Source organism: Saccostrea echinata, unplaced genomic scaffold (assembly GCF_033153115.1).
Source record: "Saccostrea echinata isolate AGI-Se365-2 ecotype Australia unplaced genomic scaffold, CSIRO_AGI_Sech_v1 ptg000009l, whole genome shotgun sequence".
Taxonomy (NCBI): Eukaryota; Metazoa; Mollusca; class Bivalvia; order Ostreida; family Ostreidae; genus Saccostrea; species Saccostrea echinata.
In genome coordinates, this window is record NW_026889758.1 from 34,085,076 (window position 1) to 34,101,214 (window position 16,139).

Sequence of the window (16,139 nt, forward strand, 5' to 3'; positions counted from 1 at the left end):
TTATGGGTGAATTAAAAAAAAATGACCACCAAACTGAATTTTTTTGGCAAAATTCAACTACTTGTAACATATTTTTCACTTATATCATCATATTGCAAATGCATTCTAGTTTAAAATCCTGAAGTGGCAATAGAATAGACAATTGGATTAAAAAGTTTCAGAATTTTTATTAGTAAAATTTCTTTTGAAAAAAGAAAATATCATTACACCTTGAAAGACTTTCTAAAATACAAAATCACAAGAAATTATAGTTTTTTATACTTCAAAATGGTAAAAGGGGTATAAATGATTAAATCTAGACCTTGAATGAGTATCTTTTCTTGTACATGTGACAAAAAATTGGCTTTTTGATTGTTATTTTACATTATTTTTTCAATTCTGATTTGAAAAGTTTTAATATGAAAAAAATATGAAGCAATAAAATTTCCCAAAATTCACTTTTTTTGTCCGTTCAAGTCAATTCTTTAAATCTAAGCCAAAAAAGAATTGTTATATACAAGTCCTCTTACAAAAAATACTAGATTTTGAAGTGACCCTATGTTACATTATTGTGTTGCACTCCTGACATCTGATATGTATTTTATTTAACATTGTTTTAAAAATTATAACACACAATAACCCATTCTTACTTTGTAAATCAATTTGTCATGTTGATATTTTTCATCGTTTACAGCAGGTTTTTCATATTTTGAAGACCTTAAAACATGATTATTTGCAAAGTGTTATATACATAAATTGTATTTAGAATATATGTGAAATGATGAAAACTATTCCCTGAATTGACTGTAAAATTTCTGTAATTTGTTGATAGACATAGTGTTTTGAACATCAAATAGTATCAAGCATTTTTTTTCAACTTATTTTTTAGTAAAGGTAGTTAAAAAGCATCGGTAATTATGAAGCAGTTTTGTTGCACTCCTGACTGCAGTAAAGTTTAAAATTAAAACCATAGAACACAAAAATTCACAAAGTGTTGGCAACATCAAGTGGTAATGAAATTGTGCAATACTTATAGTCCAATACTTCATAATTAAAACAGATGAAAGTATTTAAAATTCACATTTTATCTGGAATTATACCTATTGTATGCCAAAAAAACTAGCTTAAATGTATATTTAGAAGATAAAATATATTTTAAAGCATATTTTCCTTCACAAGACAAACACAGTAACCCACCAGAAAAATTCTACTCATCATTTTTTCTTTATTTTTATTCTTATTGGATGATTTATAATTCTAACATATTTGTTGCACTCCTGACCAAAAGCATTGGGGCCTGTAAAGTAGAATTGTGAAGTGAAAATTACATAAGAACTTGTTCTGTTGTTTCAGTGAAGTTGAGGAGGAATTACTTGAATTTAATGACAACGTTTTAGTGTGTTTATTTTTAACGTTCATTAAAAAAATCACAAAAAAGATAAAAACACCTCTGAATTGATAAAATTGAAAAAGGAAGGATTTTAATAATAAAACTGTCAATAATTTAGCATTAAATTATACAAAAAGATCATTATTAATAAATGAATACTTCTAAGCATGAATAGAAGTCTTTTCGTCAAACAACTTGAATCTTTAAAAAAATGTGTTGCACTCCTGACCATAGAAATATGGATCTGAAGCACAGACAGATCCTGTAATTGATAAATCTATTTGGTAAAAATGTTCTTTGTGTCTTTATTTTCCAAAATAAAAATCAGAAACTCATATAATGATTATAGTTTTTTCATGCTTGGGAGCAAAACATCAAATGTTGCACTCCTGACATTTTTGGGTATGCACATATACTTGACTCTCATTAATGCTGCTTGTGATTTATATAACATTTTTAAGTTTCAAAATGTATATCAGTTATTATTTTACACTTCCAAAATTCTTTTTTGTCTTAATTTTCTATCAGAATTTTACAATTGATGTTTTTTTGGCAACACTACATTTTTTCTGTTGCACTCCTGACATGGTATAACATTTTTTTAAACATCAGCCATGACCACAACTTGATTAAACAAAAGTTATGACAGTCCACATTTAAAGCTCAATACTTTGAATATTATCAGGAAAGTCTTTATTTTCAACATGAAGCATTATATTTTATTTCACAGATCTCCAAAAAATATTGAAATTTCAAAATGTCACAAAAAGGTGTTGCACTCCTGACAATTTTAGCATCATTTTTGGGCATAACTTTTTTGTTAATTGAGATATCAACGAGATATTTGGCAGGTATTTAGACACTATCTAAAGACATATGCTGAGGCATAGAAATCTATTTTCATTGCTTGTATTTTTATTGTGGGTTGATAAATATGCATTTGGTCATTTTTTTTGAATTCACCCTTATAATAGTCGCTTATTATAAAGTTTTGGCCTGACAAATAAACTATGATAATAAACGAATTGTACTGTACATGTATATGTACCTATGTCAATTCATATTAATGGTGATCTTGAATCAGCATGCTAAAGACATCACAAACTAAAATATAAACCCTGCTTAAGAATAACGCTTGTGTGTGTGTGTGTGTGTGTGGATGAGTCTGTGCGTGCGTAAAGGAAGTTACACAAGTAATAATTTATATCAGACTGGATTCCTTTTGCGAGGGGATGCTCTGCTTTGCAATGACCTTGTTACATTCACTTTACTTATGTATACTCTAAAAGTAGTCAGTTGGCTGTGTTTTCCATTTAGTGCCTTTGAAGGAAAGAAGCTTCCACTAAATGAAGTACATCACTTTATGTCTTGTTTATATATATCTAGCATATTGTGAAAGCGATAAATCAAATTTATGCTAGCTTGTTGAAAAATCAATTTCTACCAAATATTGTACAAGCTAAATATAGTAGATTTACAGCAACTCTATGAATTAGCAAAATGAATACTCTATCATACACACTGTTCTGATATCTGTTCCAGATTATTCATTAAAGTCTTGGCCAAACCCAGGCGACGGAACTCTGGTGCCACTGTCAGTGCTGTCACATGACCATGCCACTTCTCTCCCCCTCCTTCTGCTTTTCCCATGACTGATTAAAAGATACAGTTTATTTATGTAGTATGTATGTTTCATATGGATTGTTATACTGTGAAGGAAAATATATGCATACAAAATTATTTAATGGGCATAAGTATATGGTCAATGTAAATTTATCTTCTGGTTTTGAGCTATTTATCGATGTATTGTTATGTTTGCAAGTTTACAATATTCATAAAGTTACAAACTTAAGGTGTTTCATGCCCTCAACCAAACAAGAGATCCATGACCCACAATGCTTACCTCAATCACCTTGGTCATGCTGTTCCTCAAATTCTGTTATTCTTCAGAGAAGAATTTTAAAAGATTGCAACATTTTTATCATTTTGAACAAACTTGAATCTACACTACCTGATGATGCTTGCATATTAATATGACTAATTATGGTCTTGTTATTATTGAAGAAATTTTTAAAAGATTTTTTCCTGTATATTCCCAGATAAAACTTTGATTTTCCACCGCACTCCATTTCTACCCCTGGGGGCCATGACTTAAACGAATTTAATTTACACTATCTAAGGATGCTTGAATAATATGACTAATCATGGTCTCATTGTTAATGAGAAAAGATATTAAAGTTTTTTCTATACATTATGATCCCTAGTGTGTAGGGCTCAAACCATATATATTGAGATATCGATAATATCGATTCTGTGCGAGGACAATACGCATATTGATACGTATGAAGAAATATCGAAATGTCGCCCCAAAAAACTCGACTATGTTTTTCTTTGTTTACTTAACATTTGGGTTTAATATATAAAATAAATATGCTAAATATAAATATAAATATGAAATTAATACCATTTGTGTAAAATAATTTTGTTTTACAACAGATATACAACTTCTTTGAATAAATTATTCTTTTTTGTGAAGAAATTCATTTCAATACAAAAAAAAGATTTGTGACCAATTAAACATATCATGAAACATTTTGTATCGTGGCTCAAATATTGTGATACGTTTGATATAGAAAAAGTTGTATAGTCCCAGCCCTACTAGTGTGGGCCCATGATTTGAACAAAATTGAACCAGAGCTTCCTCAGAATGCTGGAATATTAATATCACTAATTATGGTTTTTCCATTATTGAGAAGATTCTTAAAAAGATTTTTTTCCTATATATTTCCAAGTAAAACTTTGATGCTCCTTCTTGACCCCATGCCACCCTACCCTTGAATCTATACTAGATCAAGGAATCTGGACCTCATCTTATCTCTGGGGACAAAACTTGAATCTACACTCCATCAGGAATCTTAATGACCCCAACCTACCCCTAGAAACCAAACATGAATCTACACTACATCAGGAATCTTGACCCCAACTTACTCCTGGGTACCAAACTTGAATCTACACTACATCAGGAATCTTGACCCAAATGTACCCCTTGTGACCAAACTTGAATCTACACTAAATCAGGAATCTTGATCCCAACCTACCCCTGGGGACCAAACTTGAATCTACACTACATCAGGAATCTTGACCCCAGCTTACTCCTGGGGACCAAACTTGAATCTACACTACATCAGGAATCTTGACCCCAACCTACCCCTGGGGACCAAACTTGAATCTACACTACATCAGGAATCTTGACCTCAACCTACCCCTGGGGACCAAACTTGAATTTACACTACATCAGGAATCTTGACCCAAACGTACCCCTTGGGACCAAACTTGAATCTACACTACATCAGGAATCTTGACCCCAACCTACCCCTGGGGACCAAACTTGAATCTACACTACATCAGGAATCTTGACCCCAACCTACTCCTGGGGACCAAAGTTGAATCTACACTACATCAGGAATCTTGACCCCAACCTACCCCTGTGGACCAAACTTGAATCTACACTACATCAGGAATCTTGATCCCACCCTACACCTGGGACCAAACCTGAATCTACACTATGTCAGGAAACTTTTCTTTAAGACAGCAACTCTATTTTTGTCTTTATTTAATCATCTCTCCATTAAAGAATATGTGGCTCTTCATTTACACAAACTTGCATCCCATTCACATAAGGATGTTTTATGGTAAGTTCAGTGGAAATTGGTCCATTGGTTCTGGAGAAGAACCCTGAGGCCCAAGGGTCAGAATACTCACATTAGTAACTTCATCCCTGCTATTAAATTTTTTAATATATTCTCATAAAAATAAGGAGTCTCTGAATATAACTAACATGGCCTTGCAGTTATGGAGAAGAAAATTCCTTTCCTGTATACATGCATCACCTAAAATTTGATGCTGATTTTAGCCTACTCTATTTCAGGGTCCATAATTTGAAGAAAACATAGGTAATCAAAGATTACGAAGCTCACCTTGACGAATGTTATCTATAAGTAATGCAAATTTCACATCATATTTTTTTTCCAGTTAGTGTACATCCAAAGATCAATATCCATTCAAGTTTGATTTAAGTAGGACTTATAGTTACTTGGAAATAGACCTGCTCAAAAACTTTTAACCTGTTTACTACTCAAGAAAATTCTGGTCAGTTCCAAAATCCAAAGCAAGTCTGGAAGTTTTCATCCTTAGATGCACCATCTATACAAAGTTTATCATAACAGGCCATAATATTATATAGCTACTCCAAAAAATTATCCTGGTCACTCATCTGGAAAATGTAGGTCAGATTCAGAATCCAAAGCAAGTCTGGAAGTATCCATCCCTAGATACATCATCCATGCTAATTTGGTTAAAATATGGCTAAAATTCACTCAAGTGGAAAATCTAGGTTAGATCCAGCATCTGAAGCAGGTGAGTTACTGTACATCCCTAGATGCATCATCCATGAAAGTTTGGTCCAGGTAGGGCTTATAGTTACTTGGGAACGGACCTGCTCCAAAATCTTTAACCTGGTCACTCATCTGGAAAATCTAGGTCAGATCCGGCATCATAAGCAAGTGTGATAGTGTCCATCTCTAGATGCATCATCCATGCAAGTTTGGTCCAGGTAGGGCTTATAGTTACTTGGGAACGGACCTGCTCCAAAAACTTTAACCTGGTCATTCATGTGGAAAATCTAGGTCAGATCCAGCATCCGAAGCAAGTGTGGTAGTGTCCATCCCTAGATGCATCATCCATGCAAGTTTGGTCTAGGTAGGGGTTAGAGTTACTTGGGAATGGACCTGCTCCAAAAACTTTAACCTGGTCACTCATCTGGAAAATCTAGGTCAGATCCAGCATCCAAAGCAAGTGTGATAGTGTCCATCCCTAGATGCATCATCCATGCAAGTTTGGTCTAGGTAGGGGTTAGAGTTACTTGGGAATGAACCTGCTCCAAAAACTTTAACCTGGTCACTCATCTGGAAAATCTAGGTCAGATCCAGCATCCGAAGCAAGTGTGGTAGTGTCCATCCCTAGATGCATCATCCATGAAAGTTTGGTCCAGGTAGGGCTTATAGTTACTTGGGAATGGACTTGCTCCTAAAACTTTAACCGGGATGCCGATGCTAACGCTGACGCCGGGGGTATAGCACAAGCTCATCTCGACTTCGTCGAGGTGAGCTAAAAATCCAACTTGGAAGAATCTTTGCAAATTAATGGTTCTGTTGTGGTTTTTAAGAAGATTTTTTTTTACTTTTTTCTTTCCTTAAATAGTCCAATGTAAAACTTTGATCCCCTATTATGGACCAACCCTACCAAGAAGCCATTATTGGAACAATTTAGAATGTGCACTATGTAAAGAAGTTTTCATATAAGTTTCATCTTTTTTGGTCCAGTTGTTCTTGAGAGGAAGATTTTTAAAGATTTGTTCAAATATATTCTAATGTAAAACTTTGATCCTATTGTGGCCTCATCCTACCCCAGGGGCCATGATTAGGATAATTTAGAATCTACACTATGTCACAAAGTTCATATATAAGTTTCATCTCTCATGGTCCAGTGGTTCTTGAGAAGAATTTAAAGAATTTTTCATTCCAAAGTGTACAACTTTGATCCCCAATTGTTGCCCCACCTTACCCCCAGGGAGCCATGCTTACAAGAATTTAGAACCTACACTATGTCTGGAAGTTTTCACATAAATTTCATCTTTTCTGGTGCAGTAGTTCTTTATAAGACTTTTAAAGAATTTTTCCTATTCATTTCTATGTAAAACTTTGATCCTCTGGGTCCATGTTTTGAACAATTTAGAATCTATATTACCTCAGAAAGCTTTCACATGTTTCACCTTTTCTGTTCCAGTGGTTCCTGAGATTTTTTTAATGACCCCACTCTATTTTCACCTTTTTTTGATTTCCCCCCTCTCTTGGAAGGGGGCTTGGTCCTTCATTTGAAAAATTTAGAATTTCTTTTTTTTAAGGATGCTTTGTGCCAACTTTATGGTTTTGGAGGGGAAGTAGGAAATTTGAAAAGTTTACAGACAGATGGACAGTCAGACAGATGCCGGATAACAGGTGATCAAGAAAACTTGCTTGAACTTTCAGCTCAGGTGAACTAAAAGGTTAACAGGCAGATGGACACTGAGACAGACATATGACAGGTAATCAGAAAAGGTTCAGGTAAGCTAAAAATCTCAATATTTCCATTTTATCTTCAAATTACGAAGTAGGACCTCCTGTTGCTCTTCCAATACAAAGTTTTGTCTTTCAGAAATTTTCATTTCCAAGACCTTAGAATTTGATACTTTTGAAGTGTGTGACTTTGACCTGTGACTTTGACATGTTATAACCTTCATGATCTTGGATGAGGCTCATGACATATCCTTTGATCATTATCATTATTTACAAAGTGAAAGATGGTAAAACCAGTAGATATTGGAATCGAAAATTCCAGGTAAGCAAATGTTTAAAAATATCTTTTTTTTTTATACTTACTGTATCCCATAATTTTCCCTCCAGCTGATTCACAAGTCTGAAAATACTCAGGCCATCTGGCCAAGTACTGCATGTAAAATGGCAGACCATACTATCACAGATAAGGCTGAATTAAGACATACATGTAGTTATTAAAATAGACTTTAATAAATTAAAGTTAGATTTTAATAGATTCTTGTCAATGAATAATGGGCATAATGGGTTATTTCTGCTGTTCAATTTATTTGTGGCTCTGTCAAATCTCAAATAAAATCACAAAATATTCAACTCCTATATCTTTGGTACTTCAGTATGAATAGAATTGAAAAAAATTGTAAACCCAGAAATCTACAAGGCATTTTTTTTTTGAATAATAGCAAAAGTTATGAAAAAAATTATCCACATACAGTAGTACACATCCTATATTATTCACCTGCCTTGTTGATTTCCTTACAGGCCTAGATGTGAAAATCATGATTCAGAAATGATTTATGACCAATGGCATTATTAAGTTCAGTTGAACTTAAATATCTTGAACATTTCTGTGTTAAATACAGTCAAATCTTGTTATCTTGAACTTAATGGGACCAAGAAAATACTTCAAGATATCCAAGGATTTGAGATATCCAAGGTAAAATACTTAAGAAATAAGCGCTTGGGACTTCAAAATCACTTCAACATATCCATGGTATTTAAGATATCCGTGTTAGAGATACCGAAGATCAACTGTACCTGAGTGAGACTGTGGTCCTGACCTCATTATTTATTAAAGTTTAAACCATGTTAACTTCAGTATCTAGAATACTTATCAGCAATTTTTTTCTACCCACTGGGAAAGGGTCCGGTACTGGTTCAGTTGGGAAAAATAGCATCGAAGTAGATCAAAGGAGAATTCTCTGGCATTTAAAAAAATGAAACATATTTTCAGTTTATTCCAACTTCATTACATATTACCCCATGTTTTAAAGAATAAACAACAAGTATTTATTGTTTTTCATATCATTGTCCCTTGTTTTCGCATTTTCATGCTTTCAATTTGTCAAAATGTATGACATTACGCTGTCTACACCACAGGTCCCGCCATATTACAACTAATCTCTACTTTCGATTCAAGCGGAAGTGAAACAATTAGTCAACTTGTACAACAATGTTTCATTTAAAAAGAAATATGATGTCATCATAGTCTGTTGCTTGGCAGTTGAATTGGGAATTTTTAGTCTCAAACTTGGGAAAAATTAACGTTTTTTGGCATTGGGAACGGTACTGTTTATTGGTACCAGTTATATAAGGAAAAAAACGCTACTTATTGAAAAAAAAATAAGTATTGGTGAATCACAATCCAAAATGTATCTGGCTTTATATATTCCTATCCATATTTCACCTTTGACCTAAAAGAATGGCTTTAGATTTGAAGAAAATGATTAATCTTTGTTATGACCACACATGAAGTCTCTGCCTTACATGCTTAAACAAGGGGCCCATGGGCCATATCACTCACCTAAGCACTTTGGCTAGGAGATCGGTACTTTATGAATGGTATCAACCTATCCCTAAGGGGATGGGGGCATGATTTGAACAAAACTGAATCTACACTAAATGAGGATGCTACCATATTTCTATTACAAATCATGACTTAATTAAGAAGTTTTTACAAAGATTTTTTTTCCTATAAGTTTTATCTTCTATTGTGGCCCCACCCTACCCCCAGGGGTAATAATTTGAACAATCTTGAATTTACACTACCTGAGGATGCTTCCATATAAATATATCTAATCATGGCTTTGCTGTTCTTGAGAAGAAGATTTTTCCCATATATATCTATGTAAACCATTGATCATCCATTATGGCCCCACACATACCCAGGGGTCATGATTTGAACAAACTTGAATCTACACTACCTGAGGGTGCTTCCATATAAATATGACCAATCTCTTGAGAAGAAGATTTTTAAAGATTTTTCCTAGTATGTATTCCTATGAAAAACTTTGATGGTTCATTGTTGTCCTGCCCTACCCATGGGGGTCATGATTTGAACAAACTTGAATCTACACAACCTGAGAATGATTCCACATAAGTTTCATCTCTCCTGGCCCAGTGGTTCTGGAGAAGAAGGTTTTTTTCCTATGCATATCTTTGTTAAATTTTGATCACCCATTGTGGAACCACCCTACCCCAACGGTCATGATTTGAACCAGAGCTCCCACTGGAGCAAAAATATTTTTCGCCACTTTTCGCGATGAAAGGAATCACATTTTTACATCTCGTCTCGACATGTGTACAGTGTTACACACTCCACTAATAGCACTATTTCAATTTGTTTATATCACAGGCATTATTTTAAAGTTGTGTCCACTTACAAAACTGATATAGGAATTATTTCTACAATTAATTTGATACTGATATTAGCCAACTCTTGACAGTAGATGTCCTCTTGTTCATAACTTTTTAGCCTGGGGAGGGGGGTTACAGACTTAGTAAAGATATATGACATTTTTTTTAAAAATGAAAAAATAATATAATAGGCGAAAATTTTAATCATATCAACAATTAATTGTGAAAAGAAGTAATTAAAATCAGGTTTTAAACTTGGCTTAATTTAACAACTTGGACACTGGGTGTATATGCATGTAAATTCATATAACTGAAAATAATTCAGCGTAATTGACAAAAGTATTGTTTTGTTTCCAAGCCAGTATCTCTTTCACTCTTTGTCAGATTATGGTATAATGAACACACTATTTTAACTTTAATCAGGTAAAATTGGCAGCCATGCTCTGCAATTTTCGTCATGTTTTCCTACTTTCGGTTTAAAAAAAACAATCTATATAGATCCAGATTTTATTGATTAAAATCTTTTATTAACTAACTTCATCTCCCAAAAACACTTCGTCTTTCCTTGTTTAATCCATCTTATATTATTTCAAGTAATTTTGTATCCCCTTACTGCTCCAGGCTAAAGTTACCTACTAAATCAGCTGTGTGCGTTCAAGCGAGACGTGATTTCCTACATGTACATTGCTTTGTTAGTTTCATGGAGTTTTCACACCCTGAATTCACACGTCTGCTTGCTTTAAATAAACAAAGGGGCTAATATGTATACATTGAATAAACAAAGGAGATAGCCAGGAGTACACACACTTTTGTATGGTATATCTAAAAAAAAAGTTCATTTTCGCCACTTTTGAATTTCTTTTCGCCACTTTTGGAAAAAATTCGCAATTGGCGCAAATGGCGAATCAAAGCTCGAGCCCTGATTTGAACAAACATGAATCTAGACTACCTGAGGATGCTTCCATATAAATATGACCAATCATGCCTTAGTGGTTCTTGAGAAGAAGATTTTTAAAGATTTTTCCTATGTATTCCTATGTAAAACTTCGATCGTCCCACCCTACCCCTAGGGTCATGACTTGAACAAACTTAAATCTACACTACCTGAGGATGTTTCCATATAAGTTTCATCTTTCCTGGCCCAGTGGTTCTAGAGAAGAAGGTTTTTAAAAGATGCCATTCATTTTTCACTAAATTCTAATTATCTCCCCTTGGAAGAAGGCACTGCCCTTCATTTGAACAAACTTAAATCCCCTTTACCCGAGAATATTTTGTGGCAAGTTTGGTTGAAATTGGTCCAGTGGTTCTTGAGAAGAAGTCGAAAATGTTAATAGTTAACAGACAGACGGACAGACAAAATGTGATCAGAAAAGCTCACATCATATATGAATAAACATCCATTAACAAGATTTGCTGATTCTAAGATTGTAATGGGGCAAGATAAAACTGGTGCAAAATATGACTATATAAAGCTAGAGAATTTAAAATAAGGCTTTTGGGTTGTAACACAAATTCTACATCAACCATATGGTTTAATGATTCTAGGTCTCACAATGTGCAAAATATGATCTGGATATGATTTGACTATCAGTATGTATAGCCATAAAATTCCAAAATGAGATCAAAGTGATCTAATTTGAGGTTGCAATACAATTCTTACCAAAATGAATCATCACATTATGAAAGATATGACTCCGACATGAAAAAGCTAAAAAAACAGGAAAACCTATACATGTACCATAATACTTGTACCATCCATAAAATGATGGGAACATAACATTTTGGTCAAAATTTTCAATCTTAGAGGCTTGAAAGCCTTTCTACCTGTATATCAAAGGCTGCAGAAAGGATACAGTTTCTGTTAATGGATCCAAATTCCTAAAAAAAGAGAAATTATTCACTTTTAAAAATTACAGGTAATTGAAAATATAAACTGTTGAAACATTAAAATTGGGAGCATTTCTATAGAATCAGAGTCTGTTCACCCAGAAACATGTTCAATCTGAATAAGATTTTTGTAAACACACTCTGTGCAAAGAGACTTCATAACAACCATGTACTCATGAGGCAAAGGATCTGCTTGCACTTGCATGCCACTCTAGTAAACTGCTATATGTGTATTTAAAAAGTGTGCTTTATTTTTTAGCAACTTGGCGCTGAGGATTGCACTAATTCATGATTATCTTGAATATTGACTGTGCAGAATTTATGTGTGCAAGGTTCACTTAAGAAATGAATTTAATTTTTGAAGATTCATGAGGACATGAACTACGACGATTCACGCCGGCATATTTCATGAAGCGCGTTAGTGCTTCATGATAAATATGCCAGCGTGAAGCATTGTAGTTCATGTACCTCATGAATTTTCAAAAATTAAATTCATTTTTTATATTTACATTATTTTTCTGATGATTTGCAACAATTAACGCCATTCATTTGTCATTTTTAAACCAAAACAGTTTGCACTATAGTTTTGACATCAAGTGTGGTATTATGACGTAACAATGGAGATATTCATGTCCATTCATGGTAGTTCATGAGAAAATGAACTGTATTCTATTTTGTAAAGAATCATAGAGGAAATTTATTGGAAATGTAAATATTGTAATATGTATTTGTATACATGTGCCTCGGTTGACAATGGTTTTATCTGGGTGAAAATTTTCAATGTTGACTGTTGATGTACTGGAGGGAGTGGCTTCATTATTCGGTTGGTAATAGTGTTTTTTTAAAAAATAAACAACAATGTTAAAAAGTTCTCTGGGAAATGAACTTGGTTGGTCACGTGATCAAATCCTGTGAAGCCCGAAGGGCTTCTCAGAAGATTTGATCACGTACCAACCAAGTTCATTTCCCAGTGAACTTTTTAACATTGTTGTTTATTACTTTTATTTACGTTTGAGACGAATATTCTGAATAGAACTGCATTTATTACACGAACGGCCCGCCGTATTGCTATGTTGTGACGCGCAATGACCTAGAAGTTGTTTGGTCTTGAGAGTTCGCCTCGCTCCAACATTTGAATACTTACATTGATGTTTAGCAGTCCAGTTCAGGAAATATCTGTTCATAATGAAAAAACAATGATCGCTACTGGGAATTATCTTACAATTATTGTAGGAGTTCTTTATATATAAAGTCAAAAGCGGTGCTATCGTCTTCAGTTTACATACCTTCAAAGGAATTTCGGGTTAAAAAGGTAAGCGTGATTTCAGGCTAATTAGAAACATTCTTCACACCGAAGAAAGATCTAACGATCATTTGTTGAACTAAAAAAAAATATATGTTTCAATAATTTTATCTTTTTCATCGCTTTGACGGTTCAGAAGTTCCGAAACCAGTGTCACTGTGACAGAAATATGTAGACAAGATATCGTCTCGCTGTGTGATTCGGTCACGCCATGACCTCTGACCCCCTAATAAGTTCATACAGAATTGAACATATTTTCTCTTCTATAGGTTCATCTAAAAAAAATATTTGCAAATGTAAATAATAACAAATGTTTCTCGACGAATCGGATTCAACTAATTTACATGAAAGTACAATATTAATAATTATTAAGAAGCTGTAAAAGTACTTTGGTGAAATTATTCTCTTTACTTGATGAAAATAATGGCTTCATAATAGAGAGGTTGAGATTTCATACAGTCATGTACGTTTAGTAGGGGAATTCCTTAAATTCCTCATGTATTATGTCATCAGTTTTAGTGATACAAGTTCCTATGCATTCCTACAACTTGTAGAATAGCATCTACATGTACATGTAAGTGTAAACTTGTATAACTTTTATAATAAAAATTTGTCAATTTATGTGTGAAAATGTGATTGTTGCACATTACTTAGGATGTTTAGTTTCATGAGCACTTATTTTAACTGTGTTTTATTTACTAAATGAAGTCAAACTGACATCAAAAATCAATTAAATAGTTGAAATAGAGACACAGATTGCAATGTACATATTCACGTTACACCTCACTAAAATCTCAACAGACAAATTATAAAAACATGTATGTGTACGTCAAAGTATATGTACAAATGTACACATACAAATTTAAAATCTCATCCTCTCTATTAATGCAAGTTACGAGTGGCATTCCTTCACAAGTTTAATTACCGGTACACTCATTGTACACTCATTGTATTTATTTTGGTGCTACATGTCGAGGGAAAATTTGTGGTTGCACCAACCACTCCATATCTGGTGATTGTGCTAAAATTTGAATATATTCATTTATGTTTACATCAATATCTTTTCCAGCAATATGGTAGAGATCAAAACATTCAAGTTATGAAATGAAAATTTTGTGAATCCCTACTTGATGTTAAATTTTATAAATTGGATTAAGTCTGGATCAGACTATGTGTCCATAAATTGTTGTGGTATTTATAGATTACAAGATTATAACATGAGACATCCCATATCAAACTGGAGGGAAAATTTGAGAACTCATACTTTGGAGAACTTGTAACTTAATCTAAATATTGGTTATGATCTCTCAGAGAAGCCTTAACCAAATACAAGTTTTCCAAGAGAACTATAATTCAACACTCAGTAGACACTACAGCAAACACTGTTTCATTGACAGTGTGCATGTATGAAAAAAAGAAATTGGAATATACATCCTTGACAAAAAAATTTTGATGAGTCCACATTAAAATAATCTAAAACTCCCAAAGGGCTTTGCTTGCATAGCAACTAGTGGCTACAGCATAGACATGGCTTAAAAAGATTTACGATTAAAAAAAGTTATGTAGTATCTCTGCCACTAGATAGAACGTTCTATTGAAGACAATGATATTGTCCTACGGACCTGATTTAACGATAGAATTTGTTCCGTGTATTGGCAATGTTGCAAAATAAACATGGGCAATAACTCGAACTCTGTGCATTTTCTATGAACAATCCAGAGAGTTCCGAATGTCAACATGGTGTTAAATTTGAAGGGAGGAAAATATGTTGAGAATGAGTTGAATATTCGTATTTATATGGATTATTTTTTAGGTTAAAAGGCATATACAATCTCAAAAATGTTTGTTATGATTAATTTGGTAGTTATTTTCAGTGCAACTCCTTTTGTATTCTTCAAAATCATTTCAGAGTGGATCCACTCCGATTTGCTACATTGCAAGTAGATGGGACGTATTCTAACTGTGGTAAGGGCTTGTCCCGAGACACAGTTAGATTATTCTAACTACTCTGCCACAAACTGGTATCTTATATATCCTCATTCACATGGCTCTGATTATTATGCCATTCTCAAGTCAGTACTTTTAATAAAAATCTCTTCTTGTGATTTTTTTTATTTTGTCAGACTTGTATTAGAATCATCAGAGAAGTTCTGTATCTGATTATCAATATAGAATTGCCCAAGTCTTAAGAAACAAAACTAGACTCTACAAAATTTGTCGAGGTCACAAAAATCATTTGGCAATAAAAGTGCAATTAATGCTGGCTGCAGGCTCCAAGGCTATAAAACTTAGATGAGCTCACTTTTGATTTCAGCCTCTTTTTCCACCATATATTCCTTTAGAAAAGTGACACCAAGTCAGACTAGTCCAAGTTTTTTTTGCCCCCAAGCTAGAAATGATGGTCTTTAGCAATATGCAAACTGAAATGGTGAATCTATAATTTTCAAAGTGTAGAACTTATTCATTGACATCCCCCATACACCCATCCATCCCCACTCCGACCCCCCAAAAATGCTTCAACAGTGTTTTTTTTACGGTTCTCTTTTATTCTTTCGCTTAATTAAGCTAAGAGATTGAAGTTTGAGAGCCAATATTGTTTATGCACTGCTCGGGTAATATACAATGATCTTTCAAAACATACATACACATTGTTAAATCTGAATAAGTCTTCACAAACAAACGGACGAATCGTGGTCATCCTTCTTCTTTGCCGTGCAGTATAGAATAGGATATCGATCCCGATCAATCAAATATTAACATGGTTAAAGCCAAAATAATAATCATAAAAATAACA

At 33.6% G+C, this 16,139-nt stretch overlaps 1 protein-coding gene across 1 annotated transcript in view; it reads right to left on the reverse strand.

The window, feature by feature from the left end:
• LOC133182248 (N-alpha-acetyltransferase 20-like) overlaps positions 1-16,090 on the reverse strand; it is a 33,741-nt gene extending 17,651 nt beyond the window's left edge. Inside the window, exons 1-4 of the mRNA XM_061317013.1 lie at positions 15,991-16,090; positions 12,009-12,033; positions 7,846-7,936; positions 2,892-3,021 (exon numbers count right to left, since the gene is read on the reverse strand). Coding sequence (XP_061172997.1) covers positions 2,892-3,021; positions 7,846-7,936; positions 12,009-12,033; positions 15,991-16,043 — 299 coding nt within the window. The 5' untranslated portion in view covers positions 16,044-16,090. The remainder of the gene's footprint in view (positions 1-2,891; positions 3,022-7,845; positions 7,937-12,008; positions 12,034-15,990) is intronic.
• Between the last annotated feature and the right edge of the window lie 49 nt (positions 16,091-16,139).